Source organism: Dicentrarchus labrax, unplaced genomic scaffold (genome assembly GCF_905237075.1).
Source record: "Dicentrarchus labrax unplaced genomic scaffold, dlabrax2021, whole genome shotgun sequence".
In the NCBI taxonomy this organism is placed as follows: domain Eukaryota; kingdom Metazoa; phylum Chordata; class Actinopteri; family Moronidae; genus Dicentrarchus; species Dicentrarchus labrax.
This window is the reverse complement of record NW_026136723.1, coordinates 22,811,610-22,824,186: the sequence shown is the minus strand read 5'-3', so window position 1 is coordinate 22,824,186 and position 12,577 is coordinate 22,811,610. Positions and strand designations below refer to the sequence as shown.

The window sequence follows — 12,577 nt, the reverse complement described above, 5'->3', positions numbered from 1 at the left end:
TGTTTTTTGCAGTTAAATAGTTCCCTCATAATATGTTTCCAGTTTTATAAATTGTCAGTAACTGCAGAATAATTCCACTTATCTGGGGTCAGAGTGACTTTTGGCTTTGGCACTGCTGATGAAGCCTATTTTTATCCCTCACAGATCTAATCTGTCCTCCTACTGTATTGTTTTCTGTTGCACCTTTGATGTATTACTCCACCCACATGACATGCTGTCTTGTTCTCATCCCTTGTTGTCAGGTGGTGGGCGAGGCAGATCGTGAAGAAACTCCCTCCGTCTAACATGCTGGAGGTTCGGGCCAAAGTGGCGGCTTTGACTGCTCTGAGCGGAGAGAGGAAGGACTGGGGAGTCCGCAGAGCCTGGGAGAGGGACTATCTGGCCAATGTAAGAAACACACGGGAACAAAAGCAAGAAACAAAGTGGACTCTGCTCTTATGTTTCATCTATGATCTACCATACACTATGTTAAAAGATATTCTGTTCTTCATCCTCTTTACATATATTTATTTATTTATTTATTTATTTTATTGCTAAGACTATAGTCATTTTCATTGAGTTATTCTGATGATTATTTTCTTGATTTATCGATTAATAAGTTGGTCTATAAAATGTCAGATTACAGTGAAATATTCCCAATACACTTCCCTTAACCCCAAGTACCATATTTAAAACAACTGTCCAATAGTATTCAGGTTACAATCATAAAAGATTTAGAAAACCAGCAAATAGTCACATTTGAGAAGCTGATACAAGTGATTATTTTGTTTAAAATTGTCAATTAACGGCTAATTAATTACCAGGATTAGTTTATTTTCTGGCGACCGTCTGATTGTATAATCTCTGATTTATTTAGCTGTTACTTTATCTAAATCTGAGACCGTACAGATATTGTTAATAAGTATAACGCTCTCAGGTTAGGTTTTAAAATTTAGGTCAAAACAACTAATAATGTAAATAAACAAACAAATCTAGTAAACAGAAGCTTTTGGCCTTCTTCAGTGAATAATACTTACTGTTTACTGTTTGATGAAGCTGTTGTCGGATACGGTCGCAGTCTCTTTAAAAGCTAATAAGTGATCCTTGATTTTAAAATGCTTTACCACGATTCCAGTTAATCATCACATCAAGCTCCCATTCATCAGATTACGTTTAATCAGTTCCAAGCACTTTAAGGTGTTGATACGTTAATTTTTTAATCAAAATTAAATGTTTTATTTGCTGTTTTTGTTAATTCTGCCACTTTTGGCCATATTGACCAAATGTCTGTCCTCATTTTCAAGTGCAAAACACAAACATACCTTTAACCAGATAACAAGGTATTGTTAAGGTTTCATTTAGATTGAATTTATGTACTTAATAAGACTATTCAAAAACTGGTGAAACCCTTTACAAGAAATGCAAACACTTTGTTGTTTAACCTTCTATTTTTAAGTTAAGTCTTGTGTTTTCATATTTACCATCATGTTGACTATAAACAGTTCACTGTAACACAACAACATGCTTATTTCTTTCATACAAAATAACTGGGAAAATCCCATAAAAATGTTTCCACTTGACTTTATGACAGTAAACAAGACTTGAACGACCAGCTGTGTGTAGGAAAACAGAAAATCATCTCTTGTTGTGAATGTATATGTGGCACATGTGACGAGCCTCACAGTAAACAGCATGACTCAAGGAGGATGGTGCTCGTGAACACTGCCGTTCTTTAATGAATCCCACAGTCGGCTCATTTACTAGCTAATCTGAGCGTGTTTTTGTGGCCTGAGGCTTGAAAGACGCCTTCAGGGAGCGTGAGCATGACCGCCGCAGAGTCCCGAGTCACTCCCCTCAGTAGTTTGTCAGACGGCCCGTGACCCGCTGCCCTCCTTCAGGGTCCTTCCAGCAGCTTCACGTGATTGTTGTTAATTCCACAAAGACCTATAGTTAAGTGCATGTAATGTGGCATGCAGTCAGCCTGGATGTGACTGACATTGCTTCAGTTCGAGAAAAAGTAGGAACGCTTAGACCGTTAGACCAATTAGCGTATGTCACGTATTCTCAGAAACCTTCAACATCACAAGATTCAACGAGTTTAGCTGCGTCGTTCAGAATTTAAAGCAGGGATGTTGCTGGAGTCCGAGCTCATCAGGAAAAGAGGCTAGAAGTGAGAAAGGATGACCTCAAAGTTCACTTTAAGATTGGGACATCTCTTTGTGTGAGTTAGTCCTTCCTCCCAGATCATCAGGATCAACAATGCATTTTGTTCTAATCTAACTTAAATTATAACAGCCAGCCTCCTATGAATTACCCTCACATACAAAAGGACCGGCTCCCATAAAACCGTGAATATGTTTTTCTGACTCGTTGTTGTCTGACTCTCGAGGAGCCCTAAAATTAAATAATTGTATCCTCTTCATTTTTTGTTTTTAGCCAACACAAAGTCACCTGGCTTGAGGAAGTGTGAGGAAGATGGCCCTAAATTAATATGGATAACTAATAACTATAAATAAATCTGTTTCTCAAACATTTTACTCGAGTACCACGTCAGGAAACACCATAATGACCGACCCTATTCAGCTGCAGACAGTTCACGCAGGAGGCAGGTTTATTGTTGACTGTTGTTGAATCCTGAACCCATTCAAGAACCAGAGCTAATTTGGTGAAAAAGGGTACTCGTGGTCGACACTTCTCTTCCTAATAGGTCCTGTTTGAAGCCACAATTGCAGTGTCTTTGAACTACTAATTTGACCTCCGGTTACTATCTTACCATCACATTTTATCTTGTAACTAATCATAGATGTATGCATCCGCTACGTGCATGAACGTGACTACAGAGCCGGCTGGTATTGAAACCATTTTCATTCAAACTTTTGATGTATTTTGACAGTATTATATGTTTTTAAAGTAAATTTATTTAATAAAAGATGAGATTAGCCACCACTAGAGGCAGCTTGCAGTACCACCAGTGGTACATGTCCCATAGTTTGAGAACCAGTGACATAAATTATATGTGGTGAAATTGTGAAACAGCTTCTTCCAAAAACCCATTCATACTCTATTATAACATCCTCCACTCTCCTTTGGCACAGACTTCGGACAAGATGTTGAACCTGGCTGCAGGCAACCACAAATGCATTCATGAGGTCGGCCACTGATGTTGGGAGATAAGGCCTGGCTCGATCGTGTTCATGCCAGAGGTGTTTGAGGGTTTCACATTCGGGCCAGTCGAGTCCTTCCACACGAAACTCTGAAAACAATTTCTTTGTTGAGCTGGCTTTGTGCACCGAGGCATTGTCGTGTTGAAACTGTTGCACATTAAAAACATTAAGATTGTGCCTCGCTGTTACTAAACGGTCTTGCTCAAACCATCAAACACCAGTGTGCCAAAATGTCCACATACTTTTGGCCACATGCTCTGGTTGATTCAAATTTAAAACATGTTCAGAACTGCTTGGCGTTTCCCCCTATACACATTTGACTAATGCAAAATAGTTCTTAGGAGGAATGGTGACATAAAAGGAAAGACGTTATTAAGATGTCTTTTCTCTATAGGAGAAACTGTGACACGGTTTCAGATTTCCTTCTTAGCTGCCCCCGACTGTATTTCTCATCAGGCAGTTTAGCTCCAGTATCAGCCTCTCTGCTCCTTCTCTAAACGCCGTGTCTGGTAACAGCAGCTCGAGGCCCCCTAGCTTTGATCTGCTGCTTATGGAATTAAAGCGATAAAAAAGGCTTGAAAAGGGGGCTGAGCAAGGTCACTCAGAGTTTTACGACTCACAACGAGATACATTCCTGTAGCGCCTGCGCTGTAGCTGGTGGCATCAAGCCGGCTCCTTGTAATAACACGAGTGTTTCATTTCTGCAGGTGCGAGACTGCCCTCAGACCAGCTCCGGCTTCATCCGTGTTTCCAAGGAGCTGAGGAACAAAGACGAGTACAGTCAGGTCCTCTTCTCTAGCTTCTGTAGGAAGGTACAGTACACACACAGTGAAATGAAAGAAAATGTCTCTTTTGTACGAGGAGTTTCTTTCTTTTGTTGCTTCCTTTTTAGCTTTGGGATATTTTTCTCACTTGCTGTGTTCTCCGTTCCACCCCCTCATGCTTTTCTCCCTTTTGTATCAGCTCGTCTTTCAAGACTTAATGTTCCAGTGGTGAACACTTCTCTCTCTGACAGTAATATAAAGAAAGGAGATAAAAAAATATATAATCAGAGGATTAATCATGAAGGAATTGAACTATGAATTCACTCCTACAATTTTCTTAACCTTTAAGAAGATTATTATTTAACCTCACACTGAACTTCTCTTATCACCTCCCTGTGGATAATGGTAGCCGTATTTTCCTTATCAGGGATTGTAGCGAGAGGGATTCCACTAAATTCTGGTTGCAGCTTTAGCCGTGTATTTGAAGTTATGTGGGCTTTGATAAAGGGAAATAAAACAACCTCAGACCTCAAACCCACTAGATCCTCTCAGCCTTCCCTGTCTGAATTTTTGCTTTATTTCGTGTGTGTTGCAGCTCCTCAAGGAAAACCCGTTTTTAAACGGAGAGTAGTGATAACCCAAAAGCTCCTACAAAAAAAAGACTCTTAACAGAAAATAGAAAAAATGTACAAATGTGAAGCTTTATCCTTTTCTTCTTCTCTCTTTCCCACCTCTGCTCTCTCAGGTGAATAGATTCAACAAAAGCACAGACCGAGGCCTGCTCATCACAGACAAGTACATCTACAAATTAGATCCAAAGAAACAGAACAAGGTTTTGAAGAAGCTTCCTTTAGACGTTGTAAGTACTCACATGGGAAACCACTCATGCACAGTCACACCACCACACTACAACCTGAACCTTAATCTAAAGCTATAGAGCTGCACACATACAGTATAAGACCCATACTGTGTATTAGAAGTGTTATTTTCCTTTATCACTATGGGCACAGGGGGCAGGCGATTGAAGCCAACACGGAAGTAACAACAAGTGCAGTTCCTTAAACGGCCACTTGAGGCTGGCTCCAGACGTGAGTCAATCTCCATAAGGCCCAACTTTACAGCAGAAATAAGCATGTTTACAGCCTGGTACAAAAACAGTTTTGGTCTCTATAGTTAATTTCCCCATTCCTGACAACTGTACTGGGAGTGAATTTGTGTATAACTCACCTGTTTAAATTATATTAAGGCTTAAAGTTATACATAATTAATGCCATGCCTTTGAGTGATCACACAGAGCTTCACAGTGGCTCTTCAGAAACCTGTGGGTGACGTCACAGAAACTACATCCATTTTTAATTATACAATCTATGTTTGAGCACGACCAGGAGTCTCATCTCCAACTGTGGTCATTGATGTCTTCAGATTTTGCAAATACACTGGCCCCAGATCCATTGGGCATACACAGCATGTTACACTACGCCTGTTTTGGTTTCTTATAATAGCAAAAGATAAGTTAGGAAGTGATGTATACTCATTACACTAATCTTAAAAGAATACATGAACAAATGAAACCACAAAGGCCGAGATGTAACTCACTCTTAGTCCCTAATGTAGGTCACACACCCCACCCCCCAAAAACACTGGATCTTACATTTCTTTCATAGCTTTTTGCTTTTGTGGTTGTTTTCCTGCCTTATAAACAACCACATCTCTCAAACTCTACTGGGGTTTTATAGTTGTTTCCACAGCATGAATTTTCCCAAGAGACCAAGAACTTTGAGGAACTCAACAACTAAACTTGCCATTTTACTTGAGAAACTAAATCTAGTTCCTGTAAGATAGTTTCAGGTGGCAAAAAAAAGTTTCCTGCACCAGAGGGTAGTAATTTAGTTGAGGAACTTTAAGGGTTAGCAGGGCTAAAAGTTCCTGTTTGGTCAAATGTTGCAACTTGTGTGTCGCTTCATTCACAAAATAAGGAAGTACTTAGAAAGTAAGTAAGTATATGAGGATGACGGTTGGACATTTTATTACTGTTTATTAATGTTGAAACTAAGACTTTAAAGAGAGAAAGAGAGCCATGCTCAAAAACTAGAGAGTGAATGAAAGGGAGGAAGAAAATAAAGTGAGAGAAATAAAACTTTATTTGCTTTGATGTTATAGTTTTGTGGCGAATACGTTCTATAGCTAAGATTAATGAATACATCAGCAGGCAGTTTCCTTTTTATTCATTCATTCATTAAATATGTGACGCAGCAGTAAATACAGAGAACAACAGAACCAATGTTGTTTCCTTATGTTGCACCGAAACGCCGCTGACGTTTTTTAATCCGTCTAATTTGCCTAATCTTCACAGTTCTTCTCCTTCCTAGTTTAGTTCATTTAAACTTAATTAAATAGTCGTATAAGAGTCATATCCTCTATGACCAGTAAGCTAATCTTGATATACCTCTTTAAACAAAACCCTAAAACCTTAAGTCTTAACCCTTAAATAAACTGACAAACCTGAAACTAAAACATAAACAAAGACACTGACACAGGCTGTGCAGCACCAGGTTGCTGCTCCACTTCCTAATAGCTACCAGCAATGTGGGTCAGACCCCTTGTACTTTATCCCAGCTGTCCTTTATTTCTTACTCTGTCCTCTCCACGGTGCACTTCTTCTATTCTCTCTCTCTCACACACACACACACGTACACACGTACACACACACACACAACACACACACACACACACACACACACACACACACACACACACACATACACATTTCTTCCATCATGTTTGACCTTGGTCGCTGCCATCCATCAATAAGTGAAGAAAGTACAAGAGCAATAAAAGGACTCACAGTGAGAGAACGACCTGCTCCTTTTGGCTCAAAGGGCTTTTGACCTGTTTTGGAGCACAATAATTTGAGAGTGTGTGTTGATCAGTCTGTGTGTGTGTCTGTGTGTGTCTGTGTGTGTGTGTGTGTGTGTGTGTGTGTGTGTGTGTTGGGTGTTGTGGTTTGTGGGGAGACTGTAGATGACAGCTTTATTTAATCTAATGCTACAAGGTCCCCTGAAACAGCTTTGAGATCATGGTTTTCTTTCCGCAGTTTGATGTGTTTCTGAATGAAACAGGATGTTGTGCAGAGACCTGCAGAAAGTGGAGACTTTAGTTTAACACAAAGTAGGAGGAATTTTAAAAAGACTTACAGTATGCCTGGAACAGATTTTCCCAGTTATAGCTTGCCAGCATTATCTTAATACCTGACACTAAACCAATGAGCTGGTTGAAAACTCTGAATATATCTGACTATTTATTGTTTGCAGGTGATTCGCTTAGTAATGAGAACCCTATAAAAGTTTGCAAAACATAAAAAATACGTTAGTTACATAATCTATAGTGTGCTAAAAGACTGAGGCTAAAGCTACATGTTGCAAAAAAAGTCTGCATCCTGTCATCAAATAAACATGAAACAAACCAAATAATGAGCTGCACAGAGCTGCACACCTTTTCCCTTGGAGGGCCTGTTTTAACCTGTAACCCCACAAAAGACACAGTTAGCTGATGATATCTCGTTGATATCTAGTTAGCTAAGCATGTTAATGTTGGTAGCTCGCATTAGAGCAAACAAACAGTGTCTGATTCATTCCTTGCAGTTTTTCTCTTGAGTTTTTGCTTTGACCACAGCCCCATGCGCTCTGCTTTAACATGCTGACAGATCTACCGCACCTCATTACAGTTGCTTTGCTCTAATTGGACGATCGTTGTTCAGGGAAGGCATTTTACCGACAGTCAGTTGACATTTGAAGTATTTCTCACAGAAGCTGGATTCAGTTCAGTTTACTGATTTATCTGACAGATACAAAATAAAACCATCTTTCTTCTCTACAGAGATACAATTTAATTTAAAGGATGAGAGATTCAACTGTTAAACACAGAGAACTGTGTTTATTATGATGGCGGGGAATTTTGGGGGACTTTTTTATGGACTTTTATGGACCGTAAAATGTAATTGTCCACTTTAAAGGTTAAGTGTGTAACATTTAGGAGGATCTATTGGCAGAAATGGAACATAATATTCATAATAACTAAGAATCATTGCGTTTTAATTTCCTCAGAATGCCGTCCATGGAGTCGGTCATGTTTCTACAGCCACTGTACTTTCTCCATTTGCGCTTGAACAGGGAGGGTGAAACAAGGGAGTTGTAATCAGCAACTGCACCACTAGATGCCACTACATCCTACACAGCAGACCTATAAGTCATTTCCATGTCATTTGTTGCAATTTCGGTCATATTGAAATATCTGTTTTATGCCATTTTGGTGTCAGAATCTATCATCGACTGACGAAGCAAAACAGTAATCACATGCTTGCTGGTCTAGCTCTGTTCTCTACTGTATGTACAATTTCTCTGAAGGTGAACACCTACATATCACGTAATGAGTCAGCACAGCTGGATGTCCAGCAGTCGTTTTAGAGAGAGAGACGGGGGGGGGGAGCTTAAAACATGCCAGAGGGTTAAAAACCATCATTATGCAGCAGCGGAGTGGCTAAAGATAGCTGATGCCATTAAGCTCTGCTGCTCAGACTGAGGGGAATGAGTCTTATCCAGGTCAGAAACAGAGAATAGAGCGTGAAAGAGGCAGTGCAGCTCTGTCCTCACATTGTAAAAAGAGTTTCTTTGACACATCAGGTTTAAAAAAGGCTGAAGGGTCACACAGGACACAGAGCAACATCACAGACTGATCGAACTGTGTGACAGAACAACAGCGTTGTCTGTGATTGTGACGGTTCTTCAGTGTTTTTCTTGAATCGATCGGACTCGTTTGAGTCAACTGAGACTCGTGTTCAACCCAAGCTTCAAAATAAAGTCAAACAAAACAACTGAAGAACATCTTTAAAAACCAAATACTGACACAACTGCTGCTGCTGAAGTATTCAGTTGATTGACACATTTTAATCACATAGTGATTTGTATTCATTTATCAATTAAACTGTAGTTGTTTGTTGTTGCTATTTTTTTTAACATTTTATGGCCTAAACGAAACAATTATTGTAGAAAAAGATGAATTAATAATGAAAATAATCAGTAATTGCTCTAAAACCTTCAGAAAGGTTTTGAAACACCTTTTTCATAAAGTTATCCTCATTCATTTTAACAGAAAAAACAGTACTTGAAATCAAGAAATCTGTCTGTCTCCTCACATTTTTTGGAAACGCAATCAGTGATTGAAGTCTGCTGAATAACCTCTGCAGTGTTCCCATCAATGGAGGGACAGGCTGTACCAGAATCTGGCCTTGAGGGTGTTGCACACTGTCGTCCCTGCTGGATTAACCTGCGTGTGCTGGGGGCTGTAAGAGGCTTAATCCACTCTGTCTCCCATTCCCGCTCTAAAGTCATCTGTGATTCACCTCACTTTCTCTGTCTCCTAGTCCCATAAACACTGTTGTATGTTTACTCTGTAAGAACAAGTTTGAGTTATACTTCTACTCTTAGTCTACTACATTTATTTGATGGCATTTGTTACTTTGCAGATTCATACAAAATGTATAAAAAATAGAATATATTATTATAGGTTAAGCTACCCAGCAGTATATAATGAAATTTAGCTCCATCGTTACCAGCTGCAACATTAAAGTGAGGTATAAATTAATGCATCAATAATTAGAATCCAATGATGTAATTTATGTGATTATGAAATGGGTTTATGACTTTTACTTTAGGCAATTATATTTTTATGCTAATGCTTTTACAGCAACAAGGAACTTTAATTCCTTTGTTGATTCTGGCGACACCTGTGGACAAAAGCGGTAGTGTTTCTTCCGCCGTGTTTCATTGATCTCAATGGGAATCCAACTGAATCGTAGTTGTAGTAGGTTTAAGAATTATAGGTATAAGAAATCATTTTTCCACACTGTACTGTTTGCACTTTTACTCATGTAAAATATCTGCATGCCTGTTCTCCGACTGGTCGTAGTAAATCTGTACACTAATCTAACTGGGTCACACCTCATGACTTTCCCTTCACTGCACCTCCACACGTGCACCGCGGGCAGAGTTTCTCTCACCCTACATACTCTGAGCAGAAATAATCCACTGACTTCCTCCGTGCCGTGATTTTTGATCCGGGATATACTGTGCTGTACTGTATTAAATTCACAGGTATTATACATTGACGTGATAATCCCTGGATATTTTTTCTACAAATGAAATTCCAGGGCTTTCAAATGTCCCACTGAACATCACAGTCCTTCAGCCTGTTGTCAGGACTTACAGTAGTGGTAGAAGTATTCATTCATTTTGATGCAAGAATAAACAATACTCCATTACAAGTATAAGTACAGAAGTATTATTAGTAAAATGTTCAAGAGGTATCAAAAGTAAAAGTGTTTGTTATGCAGACACCATGATTGTGTGTATGTATGATTGTTACTGACGCACTAATGTGTAAACAGCATCTTATTGTTGCACCTGGTAAAGCTAGAGCTAATTTTAACCACTTTATATATGTTTAATATGTAATATTTGATCACTATTGTAATCAGCAAAGTAACTAGTAACTACAACTGACAAATAATTGTTTTTAGTGAAAGTAAGAGATATAACGTAACAGAAAACAGATGCAGTCAAATAATTTAAAATTGTACTTAAATACAGGACAGTAAACTGAGTTATGTTCCACCGCTGTTGTACAGGAGGCAATAATGTTTTGAGTTATTGGAAACAGCTAGAAAAGTTAGTTTTTTTATTACAAAATGAAGAGAAACTGAGTTGTTTGCACAAAACATTTTAAACCGTCACCAACAATATCTGATGAAACCGATCTTCAGTGCTGAGACACAAAAACTAACAACAAAATGGTATGTGTCTGACTTTGTGTTTGTGTGTTGTTTTGTTTCTTCCCACAGTTTACTGGACTGAGTGTGACCAGCGGGGTTGACCAGATGGTGGCGCTGCACACGTCCTCCCAGGATGACGTCCTGCTGTGTCTGCAGCGAGGGGAACTGTGCCCCAACCAGGATCGAGTGGGCGAGCTGGTGGGATCGTTGGTGGACCACTTCACACGGTCAGTTCCCTGAGCAGACGCTGTTTTCTCACCAGGCGAAACCTCGCTAACTGCATCCTGTGGCTTCCTTCTCTGTTTGCAACGCGAGTCTTTCAAACGGTCAGCATGAGATCTTTGATTTAAGACCTCTGGGAAGGATTTCTGTTCATAAAGACAAATCTCAGAGTCAACACAGTCACTGCTTCCCCACCTTCCCCCGTCTGTGATTATGTGACCTGGAGATACAACCAACACTAAAGCTGAATACTAATACTGAAGTCTCAAAGCTCAGTGGGAATCAGACCATGAATCATTTCTCTCAACTTTTTTGATATTAAGAGAAAACAACTAAAAAAAAACATAAATCAGTTTATAACGTTTTGCTCGTGCTGATCATTTATCTGTTTGTTTGTTATGAGATGAGACAGGTTTTCACGAGAACAAACCACTACAGCAGCTGATTTCACTCATTAGAAAACTTTCAGCCGAGAGGAGAAATTAATTAGTGATTGTTTTGGAAGGACATCGTGCAGCCTTTTCGGGGTCTCGGTGTCACATGAATAAACAGCCTAGCATCAGACTCATTGTTACTGGTCAAAGACCTCGGCAAAAACCAACTCTATTAATGCAGCACAACAATTACGCAAATCATATTCTTGGCATTTATCACTGTCATAGTTGTCGGTGTCGGCGCCCCGCTCTGAATAACCGCCGTGAAATGAATCAGTCACGCTGACATTTATCACATTTATCACTCGGAAACCTGATTTGTCGTCGCTGTTTATAAATCTGATTCAGATCCACCCACATTCGTCTCTGCCAGACTTCATTTGAATGGCACAAACCCGCACGTTTTCACACACAGCAGACTGTTTTGGTTGTGTTAGTGTGTGTGTGTAAGTGTGTGTGTGTGTGTTCAAGTGTAGGTGTGTTGTTGTAAGTACGGCCCGCTGAGACAGCACCCAGTCTGCTGTGATTGGTCTCCTAAAGTATTAATCCTCCAAATCCTGCCAGGACAACACTGAGTGACGTAAAAAGAGGGGAAAAAAACAACACTAAACAAACACAGTTTGTCCCTGTTGGAAATTAATTGTATTTATGCCAAAATCCACCCAATATTTGGTGTCTTTAGAGTTTCGGTCTGTTTACTTGGTGTTTCTGAAGCTTTCAGCCGCTGATTATGATACAAAGTTACACGCTTAGGTCACATGATAGCAAACTAGACCATCTGCATTTGGATTTAGCTCAAGGCTAAAAGATACCCAAGTCTCCCAAGAGTCAATATTAACATCACACTAAAAACATCTTCAGAAATACACAGACAGAATTATATATAACCATTCAAAGTCACACACTAAATACTACTAATACAACAGCCCTGTATCATGTTTACAGTGTTACAGAGCAAAGTGTTTTAAAGCAACTCCATGGTAATTTATGAGGATCTAAGAAGTATTTTTGTGTTTCTATTGAGTTCTAATGGGTTATAATAAGATAGTGTTCATTCAGCTTCACTCATACCAGTGGATATAAACTGATCTTGTGTGTTTTAAAACAGTGAAAATAAGGAAAGAAAATGAGCCTTTTTCACAGTCGACAGCCAGTTTTATGTTTTTTATATGATTTCTGGTGTCTTGA

At 39.3% G+C, this 12,577-nt stretch overlaps 1 protein-coding gene across 1 annotated transcript in view; it reads left to right on the top strand.

The window, feature by feature from the left end:
- myo1g (myosin IG) overlaps positions 1 to 12,577 on the top strand; it is a 45,997-nt gene that overhangs the window by 21,669 nt on the left and 11,751 nt on the right. Inside the window, exons 18-21 of the mRNA XM_051391096.1 lie at positions 243 to 387; positions 3,851 to 3,955; positions 4,653 to 4,766; positions 10,803 to 10,960. Coding sequence (XP_051247056.1) covers positions 243 to 387; positions 3,851 to 3,955; positions 4,653 to 4,766; positions 10,803 to 10,960 — 522 coding nt within the window. The remainder of the gene's footprint in view (positions 1 to 242; positions 388 to 3,850; positions 3,956 to 4,652; positions 4,767 to 10,802; positions 10,961 to 12,577) is intronic.